The following is a 14,970-nucleotide window of genomic DNA, read 5'->3' on the forward strand; positions in this document are numbered from 1 at the left end:
CGGAGGGACCGAGCAAGGCCTGTACCGGGACAGTGGGAGGGCGCAGATAAGCCAAGTGCGTAGATAGCAGAGGCCGCTGTGGACATCGATCCGGATTTTGAGCCGCAGAGTCGGCCCCGCTCCTGTACTTGGCCTCTGCAGCGGCCAAAGGTGGAGGGGTAATCTAGTTAAATGTGAATGCATACAGTAACTTTTTAAAGTCTGATAAAAAAAATGTTTTTGTTCACCTACATCATCAGTGCCATAAAATGAATTAAGCTGGCTCAGGATAGATTTGCTTCCTTTAAACTGAACAGATCTTCTCCATACTAGTATTAGGGAAAGTTGTATAGGATCAAAGCCAAATAGACTTCTGTTTAAGGACATGATTGCTGCAGTAAGTGCTCAAGTCTGAGGGTCATGATCTGTTGTAGTTATATCCCCATTCCATGTCTCTGATTGTGACCCAGACCACAATTTAGGTCCATGCTGTCCCCTTTCCTTTTATGCCTGCTGCTGTGATACCTCTTTGTTTTATGACCACTGATGGTGGTACTCCCTTATCCTGTTTTATTTAATAGTGGTATCCTATATGATTATCATGACCCCCTCAGTATTATGTTGACTTGAATCTTTTATTCTGTTTTAATTTCCTGTTTTATCTGTTCTTCATAAAATCATCAGAACAGCAAATAAACGACTTTCTTGATAGCATGTGATGAATACAAGTCCTCATTAAGACTCATCAGAATATTTCTGTTTCCAGGTGTAACACAGAAAGTGAATGGTATCAAATTCATGAAAATATTATTAAAAAATTGAATGTTCGATACAACTTGACAGGTTCTAATACTGGTAAGTTTAGATGCTTAATATGTTTCTCATTCATATTTTTATGTTGTCCTGATTTTTATATTTCACATAGCTGGGGATCACCTGTTGGGCACCTACTATTGTAATAGGTTGCAAATTGATCAGTAGGAGAACATATCAACCTTCCAGGACAAACACATCTGACCTTAATGGGCCAATGATCAGAAGCAAATGCAGGTACTAGAGGCTGCTAGCACCTGTGTTTGCTACTGCTCCATGTTCAGAGCCCCCGAGTGTGTGAAACAACGCGCTCGCAGGGTCTGAACGCAACTAGCATGCAAATGCATGCAAAACAGGGCTCTTAGCGCAAGTAGCATTCAAATGCATGCTAAACCTATTCCTCCCCAATGATCAGCAATCAGCACGACAAACATGCTGGCCGCGGCAAACTCTACTCCAGCTCGGAGCTGGCATTAGGGTTTGCAGACCATTGGGGAGGAATGGTGAGCCCTGTCCAGCATGCATTTGCATGCTAGCAGGCCCCCTATTCCCCCCCCAATGCATCAGCCTGCACTCCCCCCCCCCCCCCGCAGGAGCAAAAACCCCAACTCGACACCCCCCCCCCCCCCAGCGACACAGGGGCTGGAGATCCAGCGGACCTCCAGTCTCCCGACCTCCCCCTGACACAGGTGGGTCTCCAGTCCTCTTAACCCCCCCCTGGCATTCCCTCCCCTGAATGGAGCCCTGGTAGCCCAGTGGGCCATGAGTCGATCCCCTCCCCACCCCACCCCTGGTGATCTTAGTGGCCCTTTCCCACCCCCTACCTTCAGTAGAGGAGGGAGGTGGCCTTCCTCCTCTTCCATTGGCGCCGCCTTGAGAATGGCGACGCCCGGCCCTGCCCAGTGCATCCTGGGATTTGCTGGGTGGGGCTTCATACCGTAAAAGGGAGTTTTTCTAGGCAGGGCCGATGGAAGAGGGGAGAGGCCACCTCCCTCCTCCACCTAAGGGAAGGGGGTGGGGAAGGGCTGCTAAGACCACTGGGGTGGGGTGGGGAGGGGATTGACTCGCGGCCTACTAGGCCACCAGGGCTCCATTCATGGGAGGAGATGCCGGGGGGGGGGGGTTTATGGGGACTGAAGACCCATCTGATATCCAGTCTCCCCGAACTTGGGTCGGCTGGACTGGAGGTCTGCTGGACCTCCAGCCCCTCATGTCGCTTGACTCAGAGCACTTGGGGGTCTGGTGGTCCCATGGACCTCCAGCCCCTGTGTTTGATAGGTCTGGGCTTTTGACAGCCTAGACCTGTCAAATAAGTGCGGGAGGATTGTGCCCAAGCGCATCTCAGGCACCATCCTCTCATACTTTTACCCTATGATCAGAGTGAATAGCTTGCTTAAATTTGCATGGTATTATCTGTGATCATAGGGGTGGTAAAGCCCTGTGCTGTTCCAGTGCTATTTTTAGAGCACTGTTTGGAATAGCGATGGGCTTTGGATCATCTGCCCATACGTTTGCCATACTCATGCAGAGAAACTTCAAAGGGACACTCCAGCATTAACTGGCTAAATTGGAACTCATAAAAAAGCTTAACACCATCTCCCTAGGCCTGAATAGAGACAATGGTTGCATGGTTCAGTACAGATGTGAATGAACTTAACTATCTTGAGGTCATCCTGTTTTTTTTTCTCTCTCTTCACAGTTATCAGTTCATTGAACTGTGCTGCTATTAGCACTCCATTTCAACATCCTACCCAGCACTTTTCAATGCTTTCTCTTTAGTCTGTATTTTCATCCTTAAGGTCCAAACCTGCACAGACAAATGGGTTGTGTCCATCAACCAGAGGAAAGAGAGATATGTAAAATAGATCCAGGTGATTCACCCCTTAAGGGTATTTTGCAGCCATAGAATGTTCAGTATATTCTCTGTCTCCAAGCGGGTCTTCTACTTGATGCTTCTCAGCCAGCTCCTGCATTTTTTGTTGCACTTCCTTATCATAGCTGCAGTAGCAGCTTACTTCCTCTTGTCATACCCGCAGCAACAACTAGTAGTATTCTGAGGCAATAGCAGCTCTCATATGTCCACTGCCATAGCTCCCCTCTCCAACTGTATAGTACTTACAGCAGCGGTCTTTGTTTCTTGCTGCAACCTCAGTCTACCTTTCACTGCTATAGTGAATGCTTTTCTCTCGAATGCCAACAGCATTTACTTTCCTTTCTTAACCACTTTGGTTACCTTAGTTTCTAGTGGCAGCAGCAGCCATCCTGTCAAGGCTACAGCATTCGTGTTCACCTTTAGTAGCAGTTTTTTCTGTCTGACTGCCACAGCAGTTTCCAGATCTCCTATGGAAGCAGCCTGCCTATTTTTCCGGAGGTAGCAGCCCTTCCGGTATAACTACGGTAGCAACCTCCCTGGCTACGGGTTGCAGCGTCCTTCCTTTCTGCGGTCAGTAGCAGCCTTCCAGTGGAGCTGTAGTAGAGACCTTCTTGCCCAAGCTGTGGTAGCAGCCTTTGAATTTCTTGTGGCAGCAGACTTCATATCCCAGCTATGGCAGCAGCCTCCCTGTTTGCTGGAGGCAACGGCTTTTCCGGTATCACTGCGATAACTGCATTCCTGCCCAATCCTCGGAAGTGCCATTCCTATCCAGCTGCAGCGGGTCCAGTCTACCTTGGCTGCCTCTCTGTTCAGGCTGCCTCAGCCACCTCATTGTCAATTCTGCCACAACCACCATCCTTTCCCAGTTTCTAAACTAGTTTCAAGGCAGCTTGCATATTTCATCTGCAGTAGTGGCGGCTTTGGTGGTCCCCATATAGCACCTGTATTCTTGGTGTATTCTCGGTGTTAAATGGCCTGCTAATTTCTATGGCATTTAACATCCTACATCTCGCAGATTTCATTTTACGACTCCTGCCACCTTGCATGTCATAGCTACATGTCACCTTGCATGTCATGGCTGCGTCTGTAGGGGACCTGTCACAGATGCAGTTGTTCTCTTGATGTCTCAGCACCTTCAACAGAGGCCTTGTCACAGCTTCTTTAGCAGTCAGCACTTTATGGCTGCTACATCAGTGGGTAAGTTGCAGCTGCACCTGTGGTCTGCTTCTCTCAACTATTATAGTTGCTTAAATTGCCTTTCCGCATTGGAGCTTGTGGTCCTCAGTTACAGAAGCAGTATTCTAACTTTGGCTCCAGTGGCAGCCTGCTGGACACAGATGTAACATTAGCTGAAATTTTCTCATCTGCAGCACCAGTTTTGTTTTGTTTTATTAGTATTTTATTTTGGCTTCAGTTACAGCTTATTTTTCACGTCTGTGACACTGGTCTACTTTTCAAATGCAGCAGTATTTTGCATATCATGGCCATGTCAGCGGTATTCTTCTAGGTCAAAGTGGTGTTGTTTCCTCATCGGTGACTCCAGCTGTTTCATTTGCCTCCAATGACAGCTGGCATTTCTCATACGCATTGGTGGCCAGCATATTGTACAATTTAAATAAATAAATATATGTATTCGTTGCTGCTACAGTAGCAGTTATGTTACATACCTCTCTGTACCAAGTGATCTTCTTTTTAAGCATGTCAAACACTGCGGTGGCTCTGTTTAACCCTCTCTAACCAGCTAATCAATGTGATAGTTTTTGTCTCTTTTTCCAGTTGATACCTTGAAGGCTTGTTTCTAGAACAGCTATAATCAAATAACCACTGTGTTTATGTTAGTTCAGCACACTCTTTATTGTACGTCTATATATCAAATAATTTTCCAGTGCTGCTGTTCTTGTTTTTGTTTTCTTTTGTTCCTTTCAGATTGCAATATGCTCATTTTGTCTAAGTGGTTATTATGCTGCATATATTTATGAGTGTTATATCTTAGTTCCAATTGCTTAAAACAAAGACTCATTTTGGAAGAAAAGATTATTACACTGCAAAATAACTGTTTGAATGAGAACATCGTCTACACAATACAGTCCATTTATGTATAGAGCAGATTGCTATAAAGTTACAAATGGCTGTGGACATCTGTGAGTAATATTACTGGCAGAATTCTAATTGGTGCAGCTGGAGCCTGTGAACTAAAGGGATCTGTCAGTGGCTATAAGTTATTTAGAGACTGGTTGGAAGACACGCACCAGAGTCTTAGTTTGACTTGTTTTGCAAAGGTATATAAACAAAAAAATGAATCACTTTATTTCTCTTATGGATTTTACATTGGGAAAAGCAAGCACATAGCTTTACTATATGGTTTATTAGTTTTAATATACTGCCTTTTGAGGGAACAGCAAAGTGGTTTACAATAAAAAAAATTTAAAAAAGGAATATGTACAAGTATAGAATATGGGAAAAGCTATATCAATAAAGCAAACATTACAGAATATCATACAAACACTGATAATAGAATATCTTCATGTCCTGGTTATGACAGTAGCTTCAACCGGGAAGAAAGCTCCACAAGAAATGCAAAATTTCACCCAGGAGAGAGACCAGTTTCAAGTACGGAGTGTAAGAAAAGTTTCAGTTGCCAGAAATTATTGTCAAAACAAAATAGAATTCCTTCAGGGAAGAAACTGTTTACATGCACTGAATGTAGAAAAAGCTTTATTCATAAATTACAGCTAATAAAGCACCAGAGAATACACACAGGAGTAAAACCTGTGGTAAAAGCTTCTGTCAGAAGATACTCCTTACTATTCACAAAATGAAGCATACAGGATTAAAACTGTTAACATGTACTGAGTGTGGTAAAAATGTCTGTTATAAGCACCAGAAGGGCAATGAACACGGCAAAGCTGATGGCCTCTCCTGAAAGGAAGAGCCAGAACCACCCTGACACTGGACTATCAAGACCAGATCAGTGGTCTGTAGAGGCCACAGTCTGGGGTCTCTCTCTAAAGGGGGGAGGTGTGAAGAAACAGTGTGTTTTAAGCCTATAAAATGTATTGGATATTTTTCTTCATTAATTATGTCGTGAAGTGTATTTTTCCTATTTTGCCAGCAGGTGGTGTTTCTTTGCTGTAAAGCTGTTACAGAGAAATGAATGCTCTTTTCTTTAGTTTAACACAAACAGTGGAAGCAAGATGCAGTATATTTTTGAAATGTTGTGTTCTGATTGGCCTGGAGTTTGAAGCTAACTAGCAGTTACTGGTTTTGAGTTCAGTTTCAGCCCCGGAGAAGAGAAAGAGAAAACTCTTCAATGAAGCCCTACAAGAAACGGTTATATTTGATAACTAGTGAGCAGCTATATATCCTGATCTTCCTAAATACTGTTTAGACAATATTCATATGTTTAGTTAGTTTTTCAATTGATCCATTTTTCAGTTGCTTGTTACTGTTTGCTGATTGCACTTTTTCTGTCCACTGTTCAATATTTTTATGAGACTATGCATAATTGTTTGTTCACCCTGCTTGTCTGGACTGATAAAGAATCCTGGTAGTTTATGTTTTGGGTCTGAGTGCTTTCTGGGAACTGTGGAACCACTGGGAGTGTGGGCGCAGTAACCTAGAAATTACTTGGGATAATTTGAGAGCGGGAGACTTGCCCAGAGGCAGCTATTACACAGTTGGTGAGAGGAGGGTGCTAGTGTACAGCACAAGTGGTAGGTGTAGGTGGACCTGATCTGTGCTGGGGGTAGACCCTTCACGTGGCCGCAAGGTAACCCCAGGTTGGTGGCTAGGCATTTCATGACAGGAAGGCTGAAAAGGAGGCAGGTGTGGCTTAGAAATGGGCTGATGCATTTCAGAAAAACTGGGCAGGTAGGAGAAAGGGGCTGGGGTAAACAAAAAAAGAGCATGTGAGAGAAGGGGGCTTGAGCTTGGGGACTGATGTAGGGTTAGGTGGGAAAAGGGGGGCTGGAGCTTGGAGGCTAATGCAGGGAACAGGTGAGAGACAGGCTGAAGCTGCAGGCTGATGCAGGGGAAATGTGGAAGAAGGGGGCTGGAGTTGGATGCTGAAACAAGAGGCAGGTGGGAAAAAGGGCTTTATACAGGTAACAGAGGCAGCAGCTGAAGGTGGAGGTTGAAACAGGAGATGAGATGAGAGAACAGATCTAATGCTAAGCCTGAGAGGGGAGACAGGAGTCAGGCAACGGGCAGATGGGAAATGGCTGATGCAGGAGCTGGGAGAAGGACAGATACTATGTAGGGGAGAAGGAGCGATGTAAGGACAGATGAATGAGTACTGAGGTTAAGGTGGAGGAAAGAAAATGAATATTGGAGAAGGAAGCAGGTAGACATATGCTGGAGAAGTTAAGAAGAAGGTATGGGAGAAGATTTAGGGACCAAGGATGATGGGGAAAGAAAAAAAGAGGGAGGGCTATGAAGATGGACAAAGGAAGGAAACAGATCTTTGAGTGGAGGAGTAGCCTAGTGGTTAGCGTGGTGGACTTTGGTCCTGGGGAACTGGGTTCGATTCCCACTGCAGGCACAGGCAGCTCCTTGTGACTCTGGGCAAGTCACTTAACCCTCCATTGCCCCAGATACAAATAAGTACCTGTATATAATATGTAAGCCGCATTGAACCTGCTATGAGTGGGAAAGCGCGGGGTACAAATGTAACAAAAAAAAGTGAAAAAGGGTTGACATAAGGAAGGGAAATGGGAGGCTGAATATGGGAGTAAGACACAAAGGGGCTGAAGCTGGAGAGGGAATGAATGACAGGGAAGTAACTGGGATTGGTAAGGGGGGATGAGAAGCAGAGCCAGATAAGTAGGGGAGGCAATTAATACAAAGGGTGAAATGGGAGAAAACTGGAAATAGGGGACTAATGAGGTAAGAGTGGAAAAACTAATAAGTAGGCGAAACAGACTGAGGATTGCGGTCGAGGGGAGAGGAGGAGAAGGAGGAAGTGGAGAAGGATGAATGAAATCTAGATAAAGGTAGATAGAAAATAAAAAGCAGATGAGAGAAATGGAGGAAAAAACTGAAACAGAAGGATCAGAGTGAGAGTTGGATATAAGGAAGGAGGGGAAGAAGGAGGACAGTGAAAAGCATAAATGGAAATTCATCTTGGAAAATAACTTAGGAGATAGGACCACCTACAGGGAAAAACAAAATGCTCAGACAACAAAGGTATGGAAAATTTTCATTTTTATTTTGTTCTGAACAGGAGGAAATCTCTTTCTATCTCTCTTTTTTTCAATGTTCTGCTTCTTATAGTCTGGCTTCTTGGGTTTTCAGTTTTATTATTTTGTCTAAGTATTGTTTTAATCTGTAGTCTTTTTTTTCTTAACTAGGAACGATTTTTGCTTTCCGTTTTGCAGCTGCAGAAAAGTATTCTTGTAACATCTAGATTCTGTATATCATAGTTCTCTTATTCCAACTGGAGGTATACTTATGTTCTAGAATATTTTAAGTGCTGACTTTTCATAGGTACAATTAGTGCAGATTGATTGTCTGTTTGCAAGGTTTTTTTGCGTTACTTCTTAGTGTAGTGGAGAGAATTTCTGTTGCTCTCACTGATTCGACACCAGAGTTTGAAGAAAATTTTATTCTGATTCTACTTCTGTTCTGTACTGTTTGCTGGAATTTTATTGGTTGATTTGGAATTTTCCCTGTGAAGGAATTATATTCTTTGGGAGCAATTCTATAACTGGGAACACAATTTGGTGTACCAATGTCATTTGCTAAGCACCGGTTCTATAAGATGCATTATAGAATAATAGAGTAAGTTGGATTCAAGTGCTTAAATGTGAGCACGGGTCTATGGCAGGCGTAACTGTTCCTACAAGCAGCATTTTGGCATTTAACCTACAGCACTTATGCACGCTTAGGCTTTAAGCACCCCTGTTATAGTATTAGGGGGCATATGATTTACATGAATATAAATCAGGGTGGAGCTCGGGTCCCCCCCAAAACAAAAAAGTGTTCCGCTGCCCCTGAGAAAAGGGAGGGTGGAGAGAAGGAGAATGCTAGATGGGGGGAGGGGGGTTGGGAGGAGGAGAGGAGAAAGGAGATGCTTGGACCAGGGGAGGTGCCGGGAGGTGCCACAGGACTCTAGCACCAGCCCTAATCTTTAACTGGATATATAAACATTTCTAGATAACTCAGTGCCACAAAGTGTGGTTGACTTATCTTGATAACCTTGACTAGATAAAGGCTGAATATTGCTGTTGTCTCACTAAACTTGCAGCTGTCATATTTCCAATTCTACATTTTAAACAGATAGGGCCTGATATTCAGCTGGTTATAATCATTGTTTTGCCGGACTGCTGCCAGCATTATACCCAGAAATTCAGTGCCAGACCATGTCTGGACCTCTGACATTGAATTTCAGATATACAGAGCCAGTGAAAACATAACTAGTTAAGTGCAATGTTCATCACAACCCAGCTATGAAGAACCACATAAAGGCTAGGATAACACGCGGTTATCCTAGCTGTTTAAGTGCTGAAAATCAGCACTTAAGCAGCTAGGTGCTGACTTCACCTCCAGAATGCCCCCAAAATAGCCGGTTTTAGCTTGTGTGCTAACTGGATATTTTCAGCTATCCAGTTAAGAGCTGCTAAAAGTGCCTGGTTAGCCCTGGACAGGTGATTTTAAAAGGCCAGGAGCCTGGCTCTTTAAATTATTTTGAATATTGGGGGCATAGGTTTTGCTAGACATTAAGAGCGCTGTTTACTAAGCCACGCTAGAGGCACACTAGCGTTTTTAGCACGCACTAACCATGTAAATGCCCATAATATTCCTATGGGTATCTACACAGCATGCCACTAATTTTTAGCATGCGCTAAAAACGGTTAGCGCACCTTAATTAAACAGGGCCCTAAGATGTCTATCTAAGTTATATATCTAGCAAGCCAGAAGATATGGGAGCCATCATCACTGTGTATGAAGTCAAATGCTTTCATGGCTCGTTCTGACTCAGTATAAAAAGTGTTGGCCTGTGTCTTAACTTTGATTCAACAGCCACATCTCATAATTGCTGGAGACACTGATTAAGGCCTCTGTTTACAAAGCGCACTAGCAGCTGGCGGTGGGGTACAGTTATATTTGAATGGGCTGTGTCAGCAGTGCTGTGCGGCTTTGTAAACAGGGGGGTAAATCTTTGTCAGCTTCTACTTTCCTAGTTTCTCCATACCTCCTGTGTAGCTATAGATCAAATGTAAATGCCACAGGCAAATGCATTTTTTGTGCTGCCTGTTAGCAGTTAGTCCCACCTGCTCCTTTACTGTGCTGAAATAATACTGTTGCTCATCTGAAAGTCACTAACTAGGATGTTTCCTTTTTTTGAATTGCAATTCTTCACCCTGGAATCAGACAGTGATTCCCCTTGGTACCATGCAGTTAAGAGATGAGTCCCTCGCCTAAATCAGGAACATACAGGACATCTTTGACATTGTTGCAATTTTGAAATCTTTGTCCAATTCCTTCTGCACTAATGATGCTTCTAGCTGTGAGGTAGATTTTTTTTTTTCATTTTGCTTATGTCTAGTTGTGTGAAGAAAATTGTCACTAGTCTTCTGATAACTTGCATTGCCGTGAAACGTCTACTCCACTGCTTTGTGATTATGTCATTGGTTATACCTTTAGCTCTTTGGGTTCTAATAGAGTTTTTCATTGTTTTGCCTTCTAAAGGTTCCTTTTACTAAGCTGTGGTAAGTGCATGCTAGCGCTTACTGTAGCTTAGTAAAAGGAACCTTTAGAAGGCAAAACAATGAAAAACTCTATTAGAACCCAAAGAGCTAAAGGTATAACCAATGACACAATCACAAAGCAATGGAGTAGACGTTTCACGGCAATACAGTAAGCGCTAGCATGCACTTACCACATCTTAAAGTGGCTTACTGCAGGATGCACTCAGGCACCCTGTGGTAAGTTTGAAATCAGTGCATGCTAACCAAATGCAAAAATAGTTTTTAAAATTTTTGCACAGAGTGGGCATTTCTGTAGTAAGCTACTAACACCTGCTTACCACAGCAAAAATTGGCATCCCAATGCGCTCAAAAATAAAATTTATGTTTTGGTGCAGGGGCATGTCTAGGGGCAGAGAGTGGGTGTGTTCTGCATTAATCAGCACAGCTTTATTGCCACACACTAACCAATTATCAGTTCTTAGCTTGTGAGCCCATACCACCTACATAATGGGTGACAATAAGGGCTTATGTGTTAAGATGTGGCCATTAATGCAAAAAAAAAAAAAAAAAATTTGGCCATTTTACCACAGTGGAAAAATGGCCTTAGCTCGTGGTAAAGACCCACATTAGGGTGTGCTAAGGCCACTTTTTACCACTGTTTTGGAAAAGGGCCCCTTATTGTTCCCATGTGCATATACTTTAATGGCTATGCATAGCTTACAATTTTTTTTCCATTAATCCTAGAAGTATATAAACTTGAGAACATTAGTGATGGGAAATAAATGTATTGAAAGCTATTTAACTGGCACTAATAGCTTCACATTTTAGTATCTGAGGCCTTTGTCTTAAATGTTCCAAGATTAGTGAATTTCAATATAAACACAAACTACCTGCCTCTGTAGAACCCAATGTAATTTTGAACAGATACACCTAAGGACATAAGCTATTAGTATTTGTGACTATATTTGCCTTCTGTTGAAAAAAATAGTATTTATTTATTTATTGCATTTGTATCCCACATTTTCCCACCTTTTTGCGGGCTCAGTGTGGCTTACAATATATTGTGAATGGTGGAAGTACAATTGGTTGCATTACGATTATAGGTTACATAGTGAAGAGTTATGGGAAGACAAAGTCGACGTCGAAATACAGTATGGGGAGTAGAACAATGTAATGTAACAATGGGGAATTGATAGGGCGATAAAACAATAACAAGAGGGTAGAGATTTAGGTGTGGTGAGAATACGGGGGAAGAGAACTCAGAAGAGAGTGTACTGATACATTTCTCTTGGTGTGTGTGCTAGCAAGTTTGGTTGACAAGATTATTAAGACATCTCACAAACACAGTCATTTTCCTCTCACATGTTAAATACATTGTCAAATATAAGTACATAAGTACATAAGTAGTGCCATACTGGGAAAGACCAAAGGTCCATCTAGCCCAGCATCCTGTCACCGACAGTGGCCAATCCAGGTCAAGGGCACCTGGCACGCTCCCCAAACGTAAAAACATTCCAGACAAGTTATACCTAAAAATGAGGAATTTTTCCAGTCCATTTAATAGCGGTCTATGGACTTGTCCTTTAGGAATCTATCTAACCCCTTTTTAAACTCCGTCAAGCTAACCGCCCGTACATTTTTTACATCTAGTTTTAGTGGCAGAGGCACTACACTATGTGCAGACAACACAGTATCATAAATTATCAATAAAGAATATTCCCCAGCATGTTATAAAGGCAAAACCAGGATTATCATGCTTAATGGAAGCTAGTGAACAGCAGGGCAAGTTGGGTGTAAGAGGGGAGAACATGAAAAAGTGTTAAACTGAGAAATAAAACAACAGACACTAAAAAGTAGATGTACAGCCAAAATGCTGCACCACAATTGCTGTTCCTTGTTAACAAAGGGGAACTGGAACATACTGTTTCCCTTTAATTATAGCAGATGGGATAGCAGATAGGAAATAAGATATCTGAAAGAAGGAAGACTTTGGCTGATGATAGCATATCTAACTATATCCTTAATCATGCAATGTGTATGCATATACGAGAACTGGAAAATGTTATCTTCATATCTGCAACCAAAAAATGTAAGGAAAAAACCCCACACAGAACCTACAGCAGGTAAAAGAAATTCATTTCATATTCTTTTTTTCATCTGTTTTGTTTTTAAGCCTTCATGGTGACTTAACAACATTAGTAGAAGTTCCTTCTCAAAAAAGCTTATACTATAGTGGCTGAGGCAACAGGAGATAGAGCAACTTATCCAAGGTCACAAGAAGGGGATGGGAACCCCTGATCTAACCACTTGGCTGCTAGTCCTCACTTCACTTCACCTTTTGCTAGTTAAGTGAAAACCATATTAAATATTGTGATATCTCCCATCAGGGCACCTCCTTCTGGCCCAAGGGACAAGGCTTTTACCATCTGCTCTGTGAAGCCTCCCATACCTTTTTGGACTGCCCACAATGAAAACAAACTGAGACCAGTCAGTAAGATGCAGGTTCTTTTAATAAGTCTAAATTAAACAGCATACAACATTTCCATTTATTAAGTTTCTATACTGCCTTTGCTGACTACCAGACCAAAGCGGTGTACAGTCGAAAAGTTACAACAAAACACAAAGAATGAAAGGAACTACAATATCGGATAGGAAAGGAAATGTGCAATCATAAGTAATTGAGAAAACATAGAACACACACACACACATAAAAGAAATCCCAGTGAGTTAGGACAGAAACTCTCAATCTGATGTGAAAGTAAGATGGAAGAGTCAAGTCTTAAGGTCAATTTTAAATTGTTTTAGTGAGGATTCAGCATAAAGAGGTAGGGTCATTGAATAAACTCTCACATATTCCTGCAACTTCTTACTTAAGGCTTCTGCTTGACCTTGCTCAAACTCATAATCCAGGCAGGTTTTCCCACTGGTCCAATACAGCATAACTCTAAGCACAGCTTACTTTACAAACAAGCAATCAATGGGACCTTTTCTTCATATCATTTATAACGAGGATTAAATCACATTCCTTTTCAACAATCCAAGTATCTATGGGGTATTCCCAGTGGCGTACCAAGGGGTGGGGGCGGTTCGCCCCGGGTGCACGCCGCTGGGGGGTGCCGCGGCGCGTGCCTGCTGCGAGAGCTCGCTAACGTGTCTCGTTCGCTGCAGCTCCCTCTGCCCCGGAACAGGTTACTTCCTGTTCCGGGGCAGAAGAAGCTGCAGCGAACGAGCAAAGTTAGTAAACTCGCAGCAGGCACGCATTGTGGCCCCCCCCCCAACGGCGTGCACCTGGGGGGGGGCTCTTTCGTGGGGGGTCTTGCCAGGGAGGGTCCGTGCTGCATCGGGGGGGGGGGGGCGCCACCCCGGGTGTCCGCCCCCCCTAGGAACGCCACTGAGTATTCCTTACTACCTGACTCTCCCCATGGGTGTGCTACATTACAAACCAGGGTATAAACACCATTAGCTACAGGGGTTTGGCTTTTCTGCTAGCCCTTCTCCCCACACTACCACATAACCAGAACAAACATAATTTTTTCATCACTTGAAATAGCAATGGGATTTCTGATTTTTCACTAGCCCTTCCCCCACTATGCTATCATAAACAGGGTATTCCCTGGGACCACAGCTTCCATACCACATTAGACTCCTCTCTCTTTAACACACCATTCTTTAGAGTAAACACAGTGAACTGTGTTGAGGACTTAGCCTAACTCATGGAGCTCCTTTGGGTTAAGTGAAACTTGAACCCACAATGCTTAGCTCCTTCTCCCTGTTACGGCTTGAACCCTCCTGTCCCAGCCACTAGACTGGTTCCTAGCCTCAAGGAATCCTGCTCTTTCATCCCAGACACTAAGCTTTCCCTTCAGTAACGTACAGGAGCACTGCCCCCTCCTAGCCTATCTCCAGGCTGAAGCCCCTTGCAACAGAGAATGATCAACACTGGTTTCCATCCCTTAATAGGAAGAGCTTCCCTTTCCCCCACTCCAGGCACAGTTATGAGCTGACAGGGTTGAGCTTTGCCCTGCCCTCTAACCTTAGAAAGCCCTCTCCCAGAGCATCTCCAGAACCCTGGAGTGCTGCTCTTCCCCTTGGGTGTGTCTCTTCTCTCTCTCAAAGCTAAAAGCTTTCCTTTTAAATTCCCTCTCTCACATCCCAGGAAGGCAATGCTAATTAGCCCAGCTTTGAAGCCTGATGATTCATCAGCTTCCCTGTCTCAGCACAGCTCTCCTGGCTTCAGAATACATAGAGGGGCATAATCGAACGAAAACGTCTAACTCCATGGGCGTTTATCTCCGAGAACGGGTCCGTGAAGGGGCGGACCCAACCGTATTTTTGAACAAAATAGACGCCCATATGTTATTCGCTAATTTGTGAGCTGGGCGTTTTTGTTATTCAGTGATAATGGAAAATGAAAGCGCCCAGCTCAAAAACGAATACATCCAAGGCATTTGTTCGTGGGAGGGGCCATGATTCGTAGTGCACTAGTCCCCCTCACATGCCAGAACACCAACCGGGCACCCTAGGGGGCACTTTTACAAAACAAAAAAAAAGGTAAAAGAGCTCCCAGGTGCATAGCACCCTTCCCTTGTGTGTTGAGCCTCCCAAATCCCCCTCAAA

At 43.5% G+C, this 14,970-nt stretch overlaps 1 protein-coding gene across 1 annotated transcript in view; it reads left to right on the forward strand.

Moving 5' to 3' along the window:
- Positions 1 to 14,970, forward strand: part of DOCK4 (dedicator of cytokinesis 4) — a 798,954-nt gene that overhangs the window by 251,172 nt on the left and 532,812 nt on the right. The window contains 1 exon segment of the mRNA XM_030215964.1: positions 746 to 834. Coding sequence (XP_030071824.1) covers positions 746 to 834 — 89 coding nt within the window.

The sequence above is a fragment of the Microcaecilia unicolor genome, chromosome 10 (genome assembly GCF_901765095.1).
Source record: "Microcaecilia unicolor chromosome 10, aMicUni1.1, whole genome shotgun sequence".
NCBI lineage: Eukaryota > Metazoa > Chordata > Amphibia > Gymnophiona > Siphonopidae > Microcaecilia > Microcaecilia unicolor.